This window comes from Triticum urartu, chromosome 6A (assembly GCF_056163025.1).
Source record: "Triticum urartu cultivar PI428250 chromosome 6A, HENAU_Tu73, whole genome shotgun sequence".
NCBI lineage: Eukaryota > Viridiplantae > Streptophyta > Magnoliopsida > Poales > Poaceae > Triticum > Triticum urartu.
In genome coordinates this window covers 332,275,213-332,291,187 of record NC_141878.1, presented here as the reverse complement: position 1 = coordinate 332,291,187, position 15,975 = coordinate 332,275,213, and the positions used below count along the sequence as shown (strand labels likewise).

General features: G+C 45.6%; 2 protein-coding genes across 7 annotated transcripts; both read right to left on the bottom strand.

Moving 5' to 3' along the window:
• Positions 1-1,527: 1,527 nt before the first annotated feature.
• LOC125513460 (uncharacterized) lies at positions 1,528-8,615 on the bottom strand. 6 transcript variants are annotated; one of them, XM_048678575.2, is made up of 5 exons: positions 8,362-8,615; positions 7,259-7,333; positions 3,312-3,901; positions 2,275-3,077; positions 1,528-2,015 (listed from the first exon to the last, which is right to left on the bottom strand). In XM_048678575.2, the coding sequence occupies exons 3-5, from the start codon at positions 3,870-3,872 to the stop codon at positions 1,907-1,909; spliced, it is 1,473 nt and encodes a 490-aa protein (XP_048534532.2). In that variant the 5' UTR covers positions 3,873-3,901; positions 7,259-7,333; positions 8,362-8,615; the 3' UTR covers positions 1,528-1,906. The 6 variants fall into 6 exon arrangements, with proteins under 6 accessions (XP_048534532.2, XP_048534535.2, XP_048534536.2 ...); XM_048678578.2 differs by having other exon boundaries at positions 3,312-3,894; XM_048678579.2 differs by having other exon boundaries at positions 3,312-3,894; positions 7,259-7,353; positions 8,362-8,610.
• Positions 3,908-7,252, bottom strand: LOC147965160 (uncharacterized). Its single transcript, XM_087527950.1, has one exon. It carries the CDS (start codon positions 6,012-6,014, stop codon positions 4,476-4,478), a length of 1,539 nt encoding a protein of 512 aa, XP_087384076.1. The 5' UTR covers positions 6,015-7,252; the 3' UTR covers positions 3,908-4,475.
• Positions 8,616-15,975: the final 7,360 nt, after the last annotated feature.

Genomic DNA, 15,975 nt, shown 5'->3' with positions numbered 1-15,975 from the left:
ATGGCATTCCGCCTCACCTTCTCCAACAACCAAAATGTCTTTCCCCTATCTCTTTACCATCATTAATACTATTGTGGTTCATCATTGATTATTTGGTGCTTCCGTAATTCGTGAATATATGAGAATTGGTTGTTGAAACTTTGTAAAATGGATTGCCTACTTCCATCAAATATATATAATGGATATCAAATAAGCGATTGCCTACTTTCAAATTTAAATTTAGGAGAATTTTAAATTGCGAGGATTAGATTAGGAAGAAAAATCTGCTCCGCGGGTCATTACGGTGCACACGGTTTGAGAAAGTGAAACATTTGCGACCAACTCAAGAGTTATTGCAAATGTGGTTTTCCCCTATCTCATTTGTGCCCCATAAAGAAAATCATAAAGAAATTCCCCTATCTCTTGATGTTGGTCGCGAATGTTTCACTTTCTCAAACCGTGTGCACCGTAAGAGTGATCACAAATGTGGTTTTCCCCTATCCCACATGTAATTGAAAGAGATGGGCTGGGGCATCGCATATGATTTTCTTTAGACTAGGCACAATGGGAGTAACTTGAGCAGTAACATCGAGTCCAACTCAACAAATTTGCTTATGTGGTAATGAGTTAATGAGGAGAGAGGTAGTTATAGTAACTTAGCTAGTTACTGTAACATCACATGTCCCAATGCAATATAAGTCTATAACCTAATAAATGAACCTTTGCATGACACTATACTTATGTTACTACCCACTATGAAGGTAGTAACATAGTCTAGGAATATGTATATGTTACTAGTATATGTTACTCTCCATTGTGGCTAGTCTTAGTGAAACGTATGCATGCTTTTTCCATATATATGGTTGAGGTTAACCCTTATCATGTGCAATGGGCCACCCCTTTCGCACTCATAATTAAGGCGAGGGTTTGTCAGCAAAAGGGGGTTTAAACCATTTACATAGGGCTTGAGTGCACTAGTGGAGGAACCAAAAATATACTTATTTAAAAAAAATCATCATGTATTAAACAAATCCATATATGTTCATGTATTTTGAAAAAGTTCTCGTGAGCTTTGAAGATCTTTGTGTGTTTTTAAATAAGAAAATAATAGAAAACAAAAGAAAAAAGAAGCAAAAATGGGGAAAAGGGAGAAAGGAAAAAGACCGAGCCACTGAAAAAAAAGAAAAAAAAGTGTTTGAATTCAATATTAAACACAGTTCATTCTATAATAAAAACTGTGTATCGCATATGAAAAAAATGTTCATGAAAAATGTTTATGGTGCATTTATTCATTGTTTACTTAAAAAATGTTCATGTTACTAAAATAGCGCTCAAGCATCTAAATAACTGTTCACGCACTTTTCATAAATCTTGGTTTATTTTGGAGAAGTGTTCGCACATTTCTTAGAAATGTTTGTGGATTTCAAACAGAAAAAAATAAAAGAAAGTTAACAGGAAATATGTTCGTCTATTTTTAAAAGAGTTCGCGCTTAGGCATGAGCGTCCCTGCAGGTGCAGGCCGGCCCAGTTGGATTCCTCAGACAGAAGTAACAAAACACCCCCGAGACACCGTTCAAAGCACTCGCTGTTTGTAACACTCTGAAATATGAATCAAGCACGGGTAATCAACCAACCATGAGCTCAAACTAACAAGAACAATAAAACTAATTCATGCAGGACCTAGGGCCAAGCACGATCGCTACACTACAACTATATATACCTCTTTCACTCCTCACCTCACTCTTATGATACAAATTATTACTACCTCCCTTCGGAATTACCTGTCGCTGAAATGAGTGTATCTAAGACGCGTTTCAGTGTGTAGATTTACTCACTTCAGCGACAGTTAATTCTGAACAGAGGGAGCACAAGCCATGAACTTAACCTGCAATAGAACAGATATAAAAGCTCTTGAGGGAAAACGCGCTCAGAATTTACAGCAGAGAAGCCCCTTCCTCCAGCCTCGGCGCCGCCTGGTGCGCCTCCGCTCTCCTTTCGCCATCCTAACCGGGCTGCTGATCCAGTCCTTCTGCAGTCTGTTCCACAAGTGCAACACAACAGAGGCATGAGATAAATGTTGCATTTCTATCAAACAAAAGAAAAATGATAAATGTTGCATGGTTCATGCCTTCAAGATTTATTTTGAAACACAAATGAAGATCAGCTAGTAAAAGTTTTCAAGATTCTTTTCGAACAAAAATGAAACATAACCAGTAAGTACTATAATATTTCTCCCAGATAAAATGACCGTTATATTTTCAGAAAGTACTTGCTGTGATCTGACCAGAAACTTACACTGGAAATGCAAAGGACCGGGTGCTGGTCGTGCTACTATCTGACCGGATGGAGATATTGCCAGAATAAGCAAGATGGCCAGAGTTTGACACTGGAGCAGACATAATACTAGGACCAAAACCCGGTTCAAAGAGGGGGTAACCGTTTCCAGTTCGAGATGGCGCTTTTGCACTATCAGGTGCATTCTGTTCGCACACATTATCATGTTGTGCCAGCACAGGACTCCTACTAACCGCGTCATCATTAGTTCCTTCATCTATCTGGCTGGAACCATGTATATCGGCGGTACCGCCAGTCTCATGTTTTTCACTATTCTCCCCATTTGCTCCATTGGGCTCTACATTTTCAGCTGATGAAGTTGTAGCTGCTTCTGTTTCATGCATCTTGTTGGTTATTGTTTCACCCGTAATACTTCCATTCTGATCATTGATCTTCGCAAACGATCGGATCTCTGAACCTAGAGAACTCAGAGCATCAACCCTAGGTTCAGTTATTTTGACTTCAGCACTAATAGTATCAGTCTTCTCGGAACTGCAGATAGGTCCAGTCGAAGCAGCATCTGCGATTGCTGATGTAGAGCATTCTGGTTTACATGTATCCTCTAGGAACCCATGACCAACAAAAGGATTATAGTGATCAATTAGGTTCTGTCCTCTCGCATCAAATGATGCCGCTGCATCACATTCTTCAGAGGTTGTTACTGAGCAATCATCAATGTTGTTCTTACTTGATACAATATCATTAACAATACTACAGGTTATGGATGCAATAGCTTCGACTCCATGACCCACATTTGCGGAAACCTGAAATTATAACAAAACCGTGTTTCTCAGTTTAACATCGTGAAGTTTTGGGGAAAAAAATTACCACCCTAAAGTGTGTTGATGCATTTATAGCTGATTATTCTTTCCTCAAGAACACCACTATATTTTGTATGATGGTTTTTTTTACAATGCATCTATGCCATGATCATAGTGATGACAAGAAAAAAACAATTCTAAGTACTTGTGAGCTGTAACTCTGGACCAGTGGTGTACCTGCCTGACTGCTTCTCCATGGAAAGATGGCATATGATTTTTACTGGTTTCAGAGCTTATTGCACCTTTATGCAGGGACTCTTCTGCACTTTCGAGTCTAAGTAATTCTTCCAGACTTATTTTCTTCTCACTGAGATCACCAAAATTAGTGGCTTTACTCCTGCCTTCAGGATCATGTTTTTCACAAGAAGAATATCGTTTCTCATTGTTACTATCAGGAGCAAAATGAACAGGTTGAACTGCTTCTGGTCTCGGTTTGTGGAAAGATTTCGCAGCACAATCTTTTTCTATGTACGTCGGAGCACCATTTGCGTGTATCATTTGACAATCAAAATTTGGAGATGACTTTTCATCTACTACTTTATCTTCTGAAATCTTCCGAGGAAGAGGTTGTCCGTCATCAATGCAGACATCTTTGACAAAATTACCACCATAATCAAAAGAAGCAACACTGTCTGGCAATTTGATCTCCACGATGTCCTTTTCATAAGAAGGATCCTCGTGCTCTACATGTCCAGCTATGTCTACCATATCTTGTGATGGATTTTTGTCCTCAACCATTTATTCTGTGAAATGCTCAGTCCTGCAAACTATTTCACAAGAAATACTATAACCATGTGGTTGATGTCATCTAGCATCACAAATTCACCAAGACAGTCACAAGGTAACAAATCAACATGTTGTCAACAAATGTCAAGCTAGTGTTGTAGTATTATCATGACGCCGGTCTCCATCTTTAACCAAGTTATCATATGATGTACTTGGTAGAATCAAGTACTCTACCAGGTCTAGGGCGTAGGTGGTAAGGGAAGGATGGAGGGGGACGTGGCGAGGAACGGGCGCGCCGGCGGCAGGGCGCCGTCGCGAGCTAGGAGAAGGGTGGCGGCGGTTAGGGCTGTTGGCGGCTAGGGTTTCCGGCTCCTCAGGGAGCCGGGCAATAGGAGATAATATTCTTCTTATTACCTGATCTGAAAAGAGTCTTACAACTTATATTTATAACCTAGATAACTTGCACACGAATTAACCTAAGATAACTTGTGGGCTAAGATTGCCCGATGGGCCTTCCATATGACAGGCCGGACATAACACTTCTCCCCGCCTGCACAAACAGCTCGTCCTCGAGCTGTAAGGTGGGGAAGCGCTTGCTTGAACTCCTCGAGGTAATCAACCAGCGTCAAACACCTTCTCGACATCTGGGGCAGCCAGGTCGGCGGCGACGGCGTCCTCCGGAATGTAGTCTGCCACCTCCAGGTAGAAGAGTCGCGGGCAGGCGTGGCCGGGCTTGTAGGGTTCGTCGCAGTTGAAGCACAACCCTTGGCGGCGACGCTCGAGTATCTCAGCTGGGGTGAGCCGGCGGAACGGGCGCCCCGCGGTCGCGGCGAGGGGTGCCGCAGAAGCCTGCACAGGCCGACCCTGCGTGGAATCCGGTCCGGGTAGCGACCCAGCAGTCTGAGACGGTGATTCCTGCTGGATGGCCACCGCGCGGCGCTCGAACACGCGGGCGTAATACATGGCCGACTGGAGATCCTGGGGTCCCCGAAGTTCCACGTCCACGCGGATATGGTCCGGCAGACCGCCCACAAATAACTCGGCGCGCTGAGTTGCGGAGACGCCCGGCGCGTGGCACGCCAGGGCCTGGAAGCGGTCGGCGTAGTCCTGCACCGTGGATGTGAAAGGTAAGCGGCCGAGGGCCGCCAGTCGGCTCCCGCGGATAGGAGGCCCGAACCGGAGGAGACAGAGCTCCCGGAAGCGCTCCCATGGTGGCATGCCGCCCTCGTCCTGCTCGAGGGCATAGTACCAGGTCTGCGCCGCGCCTCGGAGATGATAGGACGTGAGCCAGGTACGATCCGAAGCGAGCGTCCGCTGCCCTCGAAAGAACTGCTCGCACTGGTTGAGCCAGTTGAGGGGGTCCTCCGTGCCCTCGTAAGTGGCGAAGTCCAGTTTGGCGAATCGAGGGAGTGTTGGCCCGCCGTGCCCGGGGGCGGCCGCAGTCGCCGCCAGCGCGTATGCTGGGTCGGGAAGCGCTGGGGCGTAGTTCGCCGAGCTGGAGGGGTGATCAAACCGCAGAGAGGGCGTCGGGTGTTCCGGCGCCGTGGAGTAGACCGGGCCCGGAGACGAGCCGGTCGCCCAAGCGGGGATCGGCGATGGTGACGATAGAAACTGCACCTGGTGCAGGGGCCGACCCGTAGCCCTAGGCGCGGGTGGTGGTAATGTCGATGGCGGCGGCGCCTGGTGGATCTGCTGCACCGGCGCCTGCGGCGTGGGGGCCGGCGGTGACGCCGGAAGAAGCTGCTGGGTCTGGCCCCCCAGCGGCGTGGTGGAGGCCGGCCATGCTGGCCACGGCTGTCCCGCAGCCGAGTAGTGCGGCAACAGCAGCGGCGGCTGGGACGCCCCTCCGTAGGGCGCCTGGAAGGCCGGGGCGGGCCACTGTAGCGGCCGCGGCCCGTAGGCGGTGGTGCTCGGTGGCGGGGGCTGGTTCCCGGCGAGGTAGAGGGTAATACCCCTGACCGCCTGGACAAGCTCCCGCAGGGTGCCCGACATCTCCTCGGGCGAGAGGAGCGGAGGCGGGTCCGCCGTGATGGTGATGGGCGCGGTGGTGATGGTGGTGCCGGATGCGATCTCCGCCATCGCGGTGGCAGTGGCCGGCGGCAGCGAGAGCGGGGTGGAGGTGGATGGTAGCGGCGGTGATGGAGATTGTGACATGATCGGCCTGGTGTCTCTGGATACCAAATTGGTAGAATCAAGTACTCTACCAGGTCTAGGGCATAGGTGGTAAGGGAAGGATGGAGGGGGACGTGGCGAGGAACGGGCGCGGCGGCGGCAGGGCGCCGTCGCGAGCTAGGAGAAGGGTGGCGGCGGTTAGGGCTGTTGGCGGCTAGGGTTTCCGGCTCCTCAGGGAGCCGGGCAATAGGAGATAATATTCTTCTTATTGCCTGATCTGAAAAGAGTCTTACAACTTATATTTATAACCTAGATAACTTGCACACGAATTAACCTAAGATAACTTGTGGGCTAAGATTGCCCGATGGGCCTTCCATATGACAGGCCGGACATAACAGTACTCCCTCTGTAAACTAATATAAGAGCATTTAGATCACTAAAATAATGATCTAAACACTCTTATATTAGTTTACGGAGGGAGTATTATAATACAGAATTAAGCAATGATTTCCATTATAAAATGATCTTTTCGGCCAACCCTAACAACAAAGTGTAAACTGAAACTGATGGGGATCTTTTGCAGTTTTGCTTCTTTTTCACTTTGGTTGCTGCATCCCTTTAATCAGGCGCAAGCATTGAATATTCTTGTTGTGACTCTGAACTACCATCGTCCTAAATGCTCGATGACTCCGATAGAGGCGCTTCTTTCTACATTATGGAAAAAGTGGCTGGTGGTACATTAGCATGACCAAGACGCATCGGGCATGCCAGATTATTGGAAGCAAAGGTCCCAAGTTCAAGGTCCATTTGGACAGGTAGAGCTGCAAGGCTGCAACTGAGACTGATTGCGACCTGACCTGAATACATCATGGCACCTTTTCTGACTATCAAGGGGAACATGTCAACTTCAGTTCCCACAAGTTGCTGAAGGAACATATATTCATTTATTTCTGGTAGGGATGTGCATCCCAAATATCTCTCATGCTTACTCAGAGTCTCATTTGACAAATATTATGTTAAAGTTATCAGAGTTCATAAAACCAGGTTAATTGTCGATATTGGTTTGTATCTAAATTAGTTGCTGGCTATGTACATATTCTAAGCACTAAGCGGACATCCACCTGAACTTTCAAATGGTAGTTGGCTAGTCCAGGTACACGCACTGAGTCTAACAAGAAGAAAGAGTATTCTCCCCATCATAAATTAAGCAACGAGATATAATTGGAGAGCAAAACTCCTCGTATACTTGATCCAAACCCAAATCGTTCATCGAAATAGAAGTTTACCTAGCTTCATGGTCCGCAGCCCTCGGCAAAGCCACACCGAGCCGCCGATTCAGAGAGAGCAGAGTTGTGTGTCTCCTGGAAATTGTGGCACAGAACTATATATATGAGTTAATATGAGCATGGCTTATTCCTGCCACTGTTTATACTAGCCAAAAGGGCAAAACTGCACTTGGTGTATATTCAAACAGCACAGGCGCCACATTATTTGCATGAACCAGCAGTAGTACAAACCGCAAGCAAACTGAAGAAGCGTGCACCATAAGCATCCAAAAGTCAAAACTCAGACCCAATCTCACCAAACGCCAGAGATGGTCTCGATATGCTACTGGCCTAGACACGGTACCACAACCGTACAATCTGGTACAACCTACTGCTACTAAGACCTAAAAGAATTGCAATCTTTTTTTCAGGCGATAAAAGAATCGAACTTGTTCTCACATGAGAAGCAGAGAGGAGATATACGCGTAGTACCGAATCAACGGGAAGCTGTTGTCCAAGAACGGCAAGAACACTCTCTCAGAAGAGAAGAGAAAGAAGAACCGGCGTCCGGCAAGAACGCGAGACGCGTCCGGATAGCGTACCGGGGATTGGGATTGGAGTTGGAGAGCCGTGCGCCGATTCCGCCGTAACGGGTACAAAAGTTGAAGAAGCAGGGAGAAGCTGTAGTGCGTTTAATGGACTTAACTGCATGCAGCAGAAGTTGTTGTACTACTGTCGATAGGTAAGCGTGCCCCCAACAGCAGTAACTACGGTACAGGCAAGCAGGCAGAGAACAAGAACTCACCCGCAAATACTAGAAAACCACAAGAAAGAAGAAGAAGAAGAAGAAGAAGAAGAAGAAGAAGAAGAAGAAGAGTTTGTCTAATTGCCATGTGTTTGCCATCCTGTAGCGAAGTCGTGCTTCCTAGTTCTTCTCTGTCCTAGCTAGGTCAGATCAGTAGGGTTTTTCTCTGCTGAGTTGAGGTCGGCACAAGGAGCAAACCGCCGGGGCATGGCGAGGAAGGGAAATTCATCTAAAAATCAACAAAAACCAAGAACTCCCACATAGGAAACCAGGCGAAACAATCACGCGAAGGGAGAAGAAATGAGGGGAGGGGACTCACCTTCTGTTGGGGTTCAACTCCGGAAATCTGCTGGGCGTTCCCCTTTTTTTTTCAAGAGCGAAAGGATCGCCGCGCGAGAGGCGGCCAGGCTTGCGAGAACACGGCGAGGATGGGGAGGCCAACGAACAAGAGTTTTCTTTTCTTTTCCTTTTGAGGTTAACAAGAGAATTTTGGAATTGCTTGAAAAGAAAAATCCAGACGGAAGGATGAAGAGGTGTGACGAGTCCGCGGAGCTGTGCATTAAATTCTGATGCTCTCTCTCTATCTCTCTACATATCCAGCCTCCTAGGCTGGTCATAATGGGGAGTAACTTATACTAGTGTCATGCATATGGCACTAGTCTAACTTACTACCTTCTTAGTGTAAAATAACATAATAACAGTGTCATAGATGGCTTCATTTATTAGTTTGTATACTCATTTTATATTGAGAAGCGCTATGTTACAGTAACATATTATGTTACTACTTCTCATTAGGGATAAAAATGGAGTGGAAACTTTCCGTTTTTCCGGAGGAAAAATGGAAACAGAGAGGAAATATGAAAACGGAAATGGAAATTTGCAAAACGGAAGTGGAAATGGAAATTTTTATGCGGAAACGGAAACAAAAATGGAACGGTGTTTTCCGGTGGAATATGCATGGAAATGGAACTTTCCGTTTCCGTGAATATGGAATTTCTGTTTTTACTATAGACCTATAGCTGCTTTGTAGCCCAACCACTAAAGAGAACACAATGACACAATTAGTAGAATGCATGTAAGGCCCAACTTCTACTACCACACATACCAAGCATTTCAAATCATACACACAATATGCTCGATATGTGCAAATACAACATGGCATCACAACAAAACTCTACGAATCAAAGAATTTATTTTGAAGGCTTCGGAGAGTCATACATAATAACAATTACAAACATGGGTCTGATAACCCAGCATTCAAGTCATACAAGCAATAAGCACATGCGTAAGCTTAACTTGTCTGAGTACAGACAACTTCAAATGAAAAAGGTTGAGAAGTCTGACTATCTACAAGACCCTATCGAGAGCACAAGATCGTATCTGAGGTAACAAGCTAAACGTCGAAGTCCACGCGGAACTACTAGTGAGACTGAAGTCTCTCTACAAAAATATAAATTAAGCAAATGTGAGTACAAATGTATCCAACAAGACTTACATCAGAACTAGCTACATATGCATCAGTATCAATAAAGGGGGTGGTAGAGTTTAACTGCAGCAAGCCAGCTTGACTCAGTGGCTGTCTTGAACTACGTCTGCAAGTAACTCTTTTGGGATAGCGCACACGAGTCCACAGATTCACCAAATCAATACACCGATATGGATCCGCTCCCTTCTCCCTACGAGAAGGCCATCCATAGCACTCACGCTTATCTTGCGCATTTCAGAGTATCCACTTTCACTTGTTTATGAACTATATAAGCAATCAAGTAGTCCATTACCGCGGACGCGACTATTCGAATAGATGATGTTAACCCTGCAGGGATGTACTTCTTCACACATGTTTCCACCACTTAGCATCTGCACACGACATGTGCTCGGTAGACTTCAAGCGAAAGCCGTCATGGGTGTAGACCACGACCTGACTAACCACACAAGTCCCTAGTCTAGGTTTATCGCCTATTCAGGTTCTATTCGCAGGGAGTCCGGCCGAGGTTACCACTACGGCCTCGAACGATGTGTGCAGGGTTCCTGGGCCACAAAATGGGCGACTCGGTACACCGGGCCACGTGCCTACCGCATCACAGCCCACCCCTCGGGTCAGCGCTGCGCATGGCCTCCAGCATACTACAAACACCAGAAACTACTTACAACTCCTGGACAGAGGACAAGAGGGGTTAATAAGTTGAGAGGGGTCATATTTCAGGGCCCAATGCGTGGTAGTAGCTGATTTTAAATCACACATACAGATCTCAGTTCCTAAGGTCGATTTCAATGAAACAACCCACCATGTACTCCTACATGGCCTCTCATTGATACCTTTATCAAATCGTGTTCACACACTTAGCTCTCAACAATAGGACATGTTCACACACCTCCAATTCATCCCCCGATGAATCAGACCTGACTCAACTCTAAGCAGTAGCAGGCATAACAAACAAGCATGAATGAGTAGGCACATCAGGGCTCAAACACTTACTACTCATGCTATTGGATTTCATCTATTTACTGTGGCAATGACAGGTCATGCAGAGGAAAGGGGTTCAACTACCGCAGCATGTAACAGATGAATCGTTGTTGCCCTAATGCAGTAAAAGAGAGCAGGAGCGAGAGAGTGGGATTGTATCAGAATGAACAAGGAGGGGGGTTGCTTGCTTGGCACTTTTGAAGATAGCATAGTTTTTGATCAGTGTCATCGATCTCATCGTCGGAACCACGTCTACTGAGAGAGGACAAATACCGGCAACAAAGAAGAAACACAATCAATGCAATGCAACAATATGATGCATGAATATGACATGGCAATATGCTGTGATTTGAGCTAATGCAAATTGCTACCATGTTAGTTGAAGTTCATTTGAATCAAAGATTCAAATTCAAACTTCAAAAGAAGCATTTAAAATGCCCTTTTTTGATTTGACCTGATGAGTAGGTAAAGTTGTTCAAACATGCATGGAAATGGCGTAAATAGATTATTTGGATTTTTCTGATCATTTTTCATATATAAATTATTTCATTTGGAGTTACGATTGAATTTCTATAATTTTTAGAAGTTTAGGCAAATTTCTGAATATAAATATTTAAATCTCAGAATAGTTACTGCGTCAGCATGACGTCGGTAAGTCAACAGGGCCGGTCCTGGTCAAACCTGACCAGTGGGACCCACTGGTCTGTGACCCAGTGCTGTCTAGAGTCACAGACAGGTGGGGTCTGGTCAACGACCACGTCAGCATAGTCAAAACTGACACGTGGGCCCACTATAGTTAGATTAAACTTAATCTTATTTAGTTAGCCGGTTAGTTAGGCGGTGGGGCCAGGCTGTCAGTTTCACTAGATGGTTAATTAGTGGCGCAATTAGCCGCTAATGACGGCCACATCGGCAGTCGCTAGAGCCTGGCCGGCGGCGACCAAATCGATGGTTGTGCGGGTCGGATTTGAGCTACGTGCGATGGTTTGGAACGTGGTTTGCGGCTATGGATTGCTGGCACACACACGCATCTAGTGGTGGCCACGGGAGGGAGCGAGGTGGACCGCAGCGGCGATGGCGTAGAGCCAGGTGGCGGCCAGAGCTCGGGTGTCGATGAAAATGACACCACAGAGCACGAGAGGAGAAACTGGTGGTGGTGTTCGTCTCCTGGGATCGTGCGGAGCTCGTTGATGGGCGCGGACACGACTGGCAACAGCTGTGTCCGCGGCAGCGCCATGGCCGGTGGCGAGGGGTTCCTGGGCACGGTGGTAGGGCTAGCTAGAGTGCGCAAACAACAGCAGAAAGAGAAGGGGGAGATGCAGCAGCTCATAGGGAGGACGGAGAGCGGCTCAGCGGGCTCAGGGACGCGTCGGAGATGGCGAATCGATCGGTGAAGTCCGGCGAGCAGATGCGGTGGTGACGAGCTCGAAGGAGATGACCTGGTGCTCCTCGGCTTGCTTTCGTCAGCGTGGAGAGGACACTGACGTTAGCGGGAGCAACTGGACGCATCGGAGAGGCGAGGCGTGCGCGGTGGCTATGGTGGTGCTCGTCGGCGGCCTCGGACGTGAGCGAGGAAAGCGGGGGAGAGAGACAGAGGAGACATGAGGACGAGGGGGGTTGAGGGGGGTACGTGTCGTCGCCCAGAGACGTCCAGGGGAGGAGGGGCAGCTAGGTAGGGAGGAGGTGGACGACACATGCAGTCGCGTGCGGCAAGCATGCGCCCGTCCTCCTAGCATAGGAGGAAGACGACATGAAGGAGGAGGTGGGCTGGGTCGGCTTCTCTCCTGGGCTAGGTGGGTGGGCTTCTCTCTTTTTATTTTCTGTTTTCTATTTTGTTTCTGTTTCATTTTTATTTATTCCTTTGGCCACTGTTTTGAATTTAAACAAAATTCAAATAAGTGCCAAACACCTCTAAGTATAATTTATGTTGCTCATTGGACATTTCCAATTGCACATAAATTATCTCAGAGCATTTGAAAACATATCCATATCTATTTGAATATATTCTCAAATTCAAATAAGATATTGTTTTAAATTCAGAGACCAAATAATTCCTTTAAAATGTTCAATTTTTTTGGTTTGGTGTATAACCCTTGCCAAAATTCTGAAAACTATTCTTAGGTCATTTTGGATTCACTGAATGCAATTTAAAGGGTTCTTGCCCTTCTTTTAAAATAATTTCTGAGGCTTGAATAATCCTCATTTCAATTTTCTTTTAATTAACAGGATGCGTGATGATCACTGATGCAACTATCTGCAAACAAATTCTAGGGCTGTGACAACTCACCCCCACTAAACAAGAATCTCGTCCCGAGATTCAAGACGTGAGGTAAGAAGACAGAGGGGACATAAGAACGTTGATTGCTTGCATCATGTTGATCTTGACATCCTTGCTTTCAAGATCTTTGTCCAACACAGTGACGACAGAAGGAAACTCTACAGGAATCGATCTTCTTGAAGATTGAGCAACTAAAAAACAACTCGTGAAATGAGACATGGAAACATCTCTTGAGCTGGGACACAAAATATACATCAAGAGGGATGGATAGTAACAGATGACGAAAGTTTGATCTGGTAGGAAAAAATTCTACGTTTAAAAGGATGGTCTACGGGGTCAAAGTAGCGAGGAGATAATTGCCATGCTTCCATAATGGGACACCTCGGGGGAGGTGACTCGTAGAATTATTCCCTTAAGTGGCAAAAAGAATTACTTTTGATATAGAGATCATTGAAACTCTCTATACCAGCCTAAGGAAAAATCACAATTGATTGTTTCAAAGAGTTTGAATAAATGACATACTCAGACTAGAATGGATGATGTGGACTACCTTGTTGAAGACAACGCAATGGATGATTTTTTGCTTATCATCAGAAATGGATGGGACCCATGGTAGGACCACTTCTGAAGATGATCCTGAAAAACAATTGCTACGAAGGGCAGCCCATGGGGAATTGGCATAATGGGGTTGCAAGCTGGGGACAAAATGCAAATGTTGGAATGTTCCAACCATTATATCTGCATGAGATTCAGATCTGGTTGGTAACAAGATATTTCAGACAACATGTCTGAAAAGGAAAGGTTGCAACACAAATCGACGAGATGATGTTGCGAGATTCTCGGAAAATGGACTATGGTAGTAAGCTCCAAAACATGAGTGAATTCTGCTACACACATGGGAAGACGCACTACTGCAGGATGCTGCTAACGCGACACTATGATTAGAGACCCTTCGAGAAACTGTGTGCGATGCAATAAGCGCAAATAGTGATGTATGAAAACCGTCAGAAATGATGCAAAATGTTTGCGATGAATAATACACCAAACACGATTCAGATTATAGTTGCGTGTGCGATGAGGGGCATACAGTTGATCTATACTAACTGTTTGCGGTGAAACAGAACAACAGAAATGGGCAGCCAAATCAAGGTGTGTGCGATATACGACATACAGTTCACTCCGATGAACCGTTTGCGATGAGTGAGGTGAACACAAACGATTCGACGGAACAAGATGTGTGTGATACCCGGCAAACAGGTCGGTAATCAGAATTGTGTGTGATCATTATAGACAGCCCATACGGTCTTTTTTTGTGAATTGTGTGCTCGTCAAGCCACACAGTTCAACAAACCAACCCGTTGGCGATAATGTAGAAGATCTCTATCGAATACATATTACTAACCGTCTGCGATGAGATTGACAAGATAAACAGAGATATATACAGTCTGCTTAATTTAGTCCTTCTTCTTGTTGTTCTTGTTGGATAGCCCCGCGACACCATCTTGGCGAGGACGCTTCTTGCCGCTGACCGTTGGCTTTTCATCGCCGCTGCCGTCGCCATCGTTGTTGCTGTCGTCGTCGTCCTCCTCCTCATTCGACCATTCCCCTCATCATCATCGTCCTCCTCTTCTTCGTCCTCCGACGGCTCCTCGTCCGTCTGGTTGTCGTCTGAAGACTCCGGAGGCGGCGTCCCTTCCATGAACCGGATGTAATCGAGGTACGATAAATTTGACGACTTCGGGTACTGGGTGTCGACGATGTTGCCGATCAGGACGAGTACGATGAATTTAATGAGTTGCCAGCCAAGGGATCACGCACCAGTGCAACAGAGAAGCGTAAAATCATCAAAAACCCCAAGTTCATTCGAGGTCAACTTAATGATCCCAGTTCCCCCATGTACATGGGAATTAAGCCATAAGACTAGTCTTTATGCCTACCCTGCAATTTAATTCGTTCAACTTAGAACTGTCGCGTGTAATGAATTTGTGAGTTACGCCCGGTTTTCTGTTGATGTAAGCACCGTTAATATGTTGACATTGATATGTTGTCAGCTTAGGCAATGAATATGAACTATTTGTTATTATTATTATTATTATTATTATTATTATTATATCATAGAGGTAGCACACTCAATCGATCTCACTACAGTATGTGTGAACAAAAATGTGCAATCTGGTTTGCGAATAGCACACGGTTCGTTGATGAATGCCGTGTGCCGACCAAACTCTGCCACCCCGCCCACGATCTGAGTCGTGCTTTCTGATTGGCCAAAACCCAAACCCCACGGATCGTACGTCTGCACCGTTGGGTGCTCCCAGATCGAACGGCGATCCTCATCCCTTTCGACATCACATGCAGTTCCGATTGTAATTTTATTTTTATGCACAAAATGCACGCTAATCTCAAAAAATGTCTTAAATATAGCTAACGATACCTAAACTGCGCCAGAAAATCAAACCCGTGGTATAATGGTGATAGCGTACCGTGGAAATTTTTATGAGGCCAAACGATGAAGTCACCGACCACAGGAGTTTGAATTGACACGTCTCCTTTTGGAAAACCATGATCCTTCATGTGAGATGCTCCGGTTTGGAAGGAGCGGTCAGCAAAACTTGTGCCAAACTTTACCAATTTTTTTCCACAGGGTCGTGAGAGCACGCCATAGGCACACATTGATTTTGATGATGTCCAAACTCCATCTGAATTTTCTGTAATTAAAATACCAACTAGGCCTACGCCAGTGGCCGCACCTTGCGGCCGAAATGTTTGAAACTTCTCCCCGCTTCTCGAACAAACGGATGAAAACTCACAAAGCGACGCACAAATGATCTGTACACCTTTGCTAGGCTGATAGTAAGGGGGTATCATAGCTAGTATCATGCATGCCAACTAGGCAATTTTGATGAGTTGTCATAGAATTAATTAAATGAAGAAAGAGAGGGTTAAGTATCATATCATGAAACCGTATCATAATAAATGTTATGCTACTATGTGTCATGCATGACAATATAAATAAAGTACTACATATGATACTAGCTACTCTATGATACTATGCATTAGAGTAAGTAAGTACACAATAGAGTGATATAAGACTAGCGACAATGGGTAGTAACATAGAATGTTACTAGCCTATGTTACTACCTCTATAGTGGGAGTAACATATGTGTAGTAACATGCAATACTTCATTTAT

Coding starts and splice junctions, on each gene's coding strand:
- LOC147965160 (XM_087527950.1), bottom strand. CDS start 6,014: ATGTCACAATCTCCATCACCGCCGCTACCATCCACCTCCACCCCGCTC.
- LOC125513460 (XM_048678575.2), bottom strand. CDS start 3,872: ATGGTTGAGGACAAAAATCCATCACAAGATATGGTAGACATAGCTGGA. Junction 3,078..3,311: donor ATGGAGAAGCAGTCAGGCAG/GTACACCACTGG, acceptor TTATAATTTCAG/GTTTCCGCAAATGTGGGTCA. Junction 2,016..2,274: donor CGGTCCTTTGCATTTCCAGT/GTAAGTTTCTGG, acceptor CTTGTGGAACAG/ACTGCAGAAGGACTGGATCA.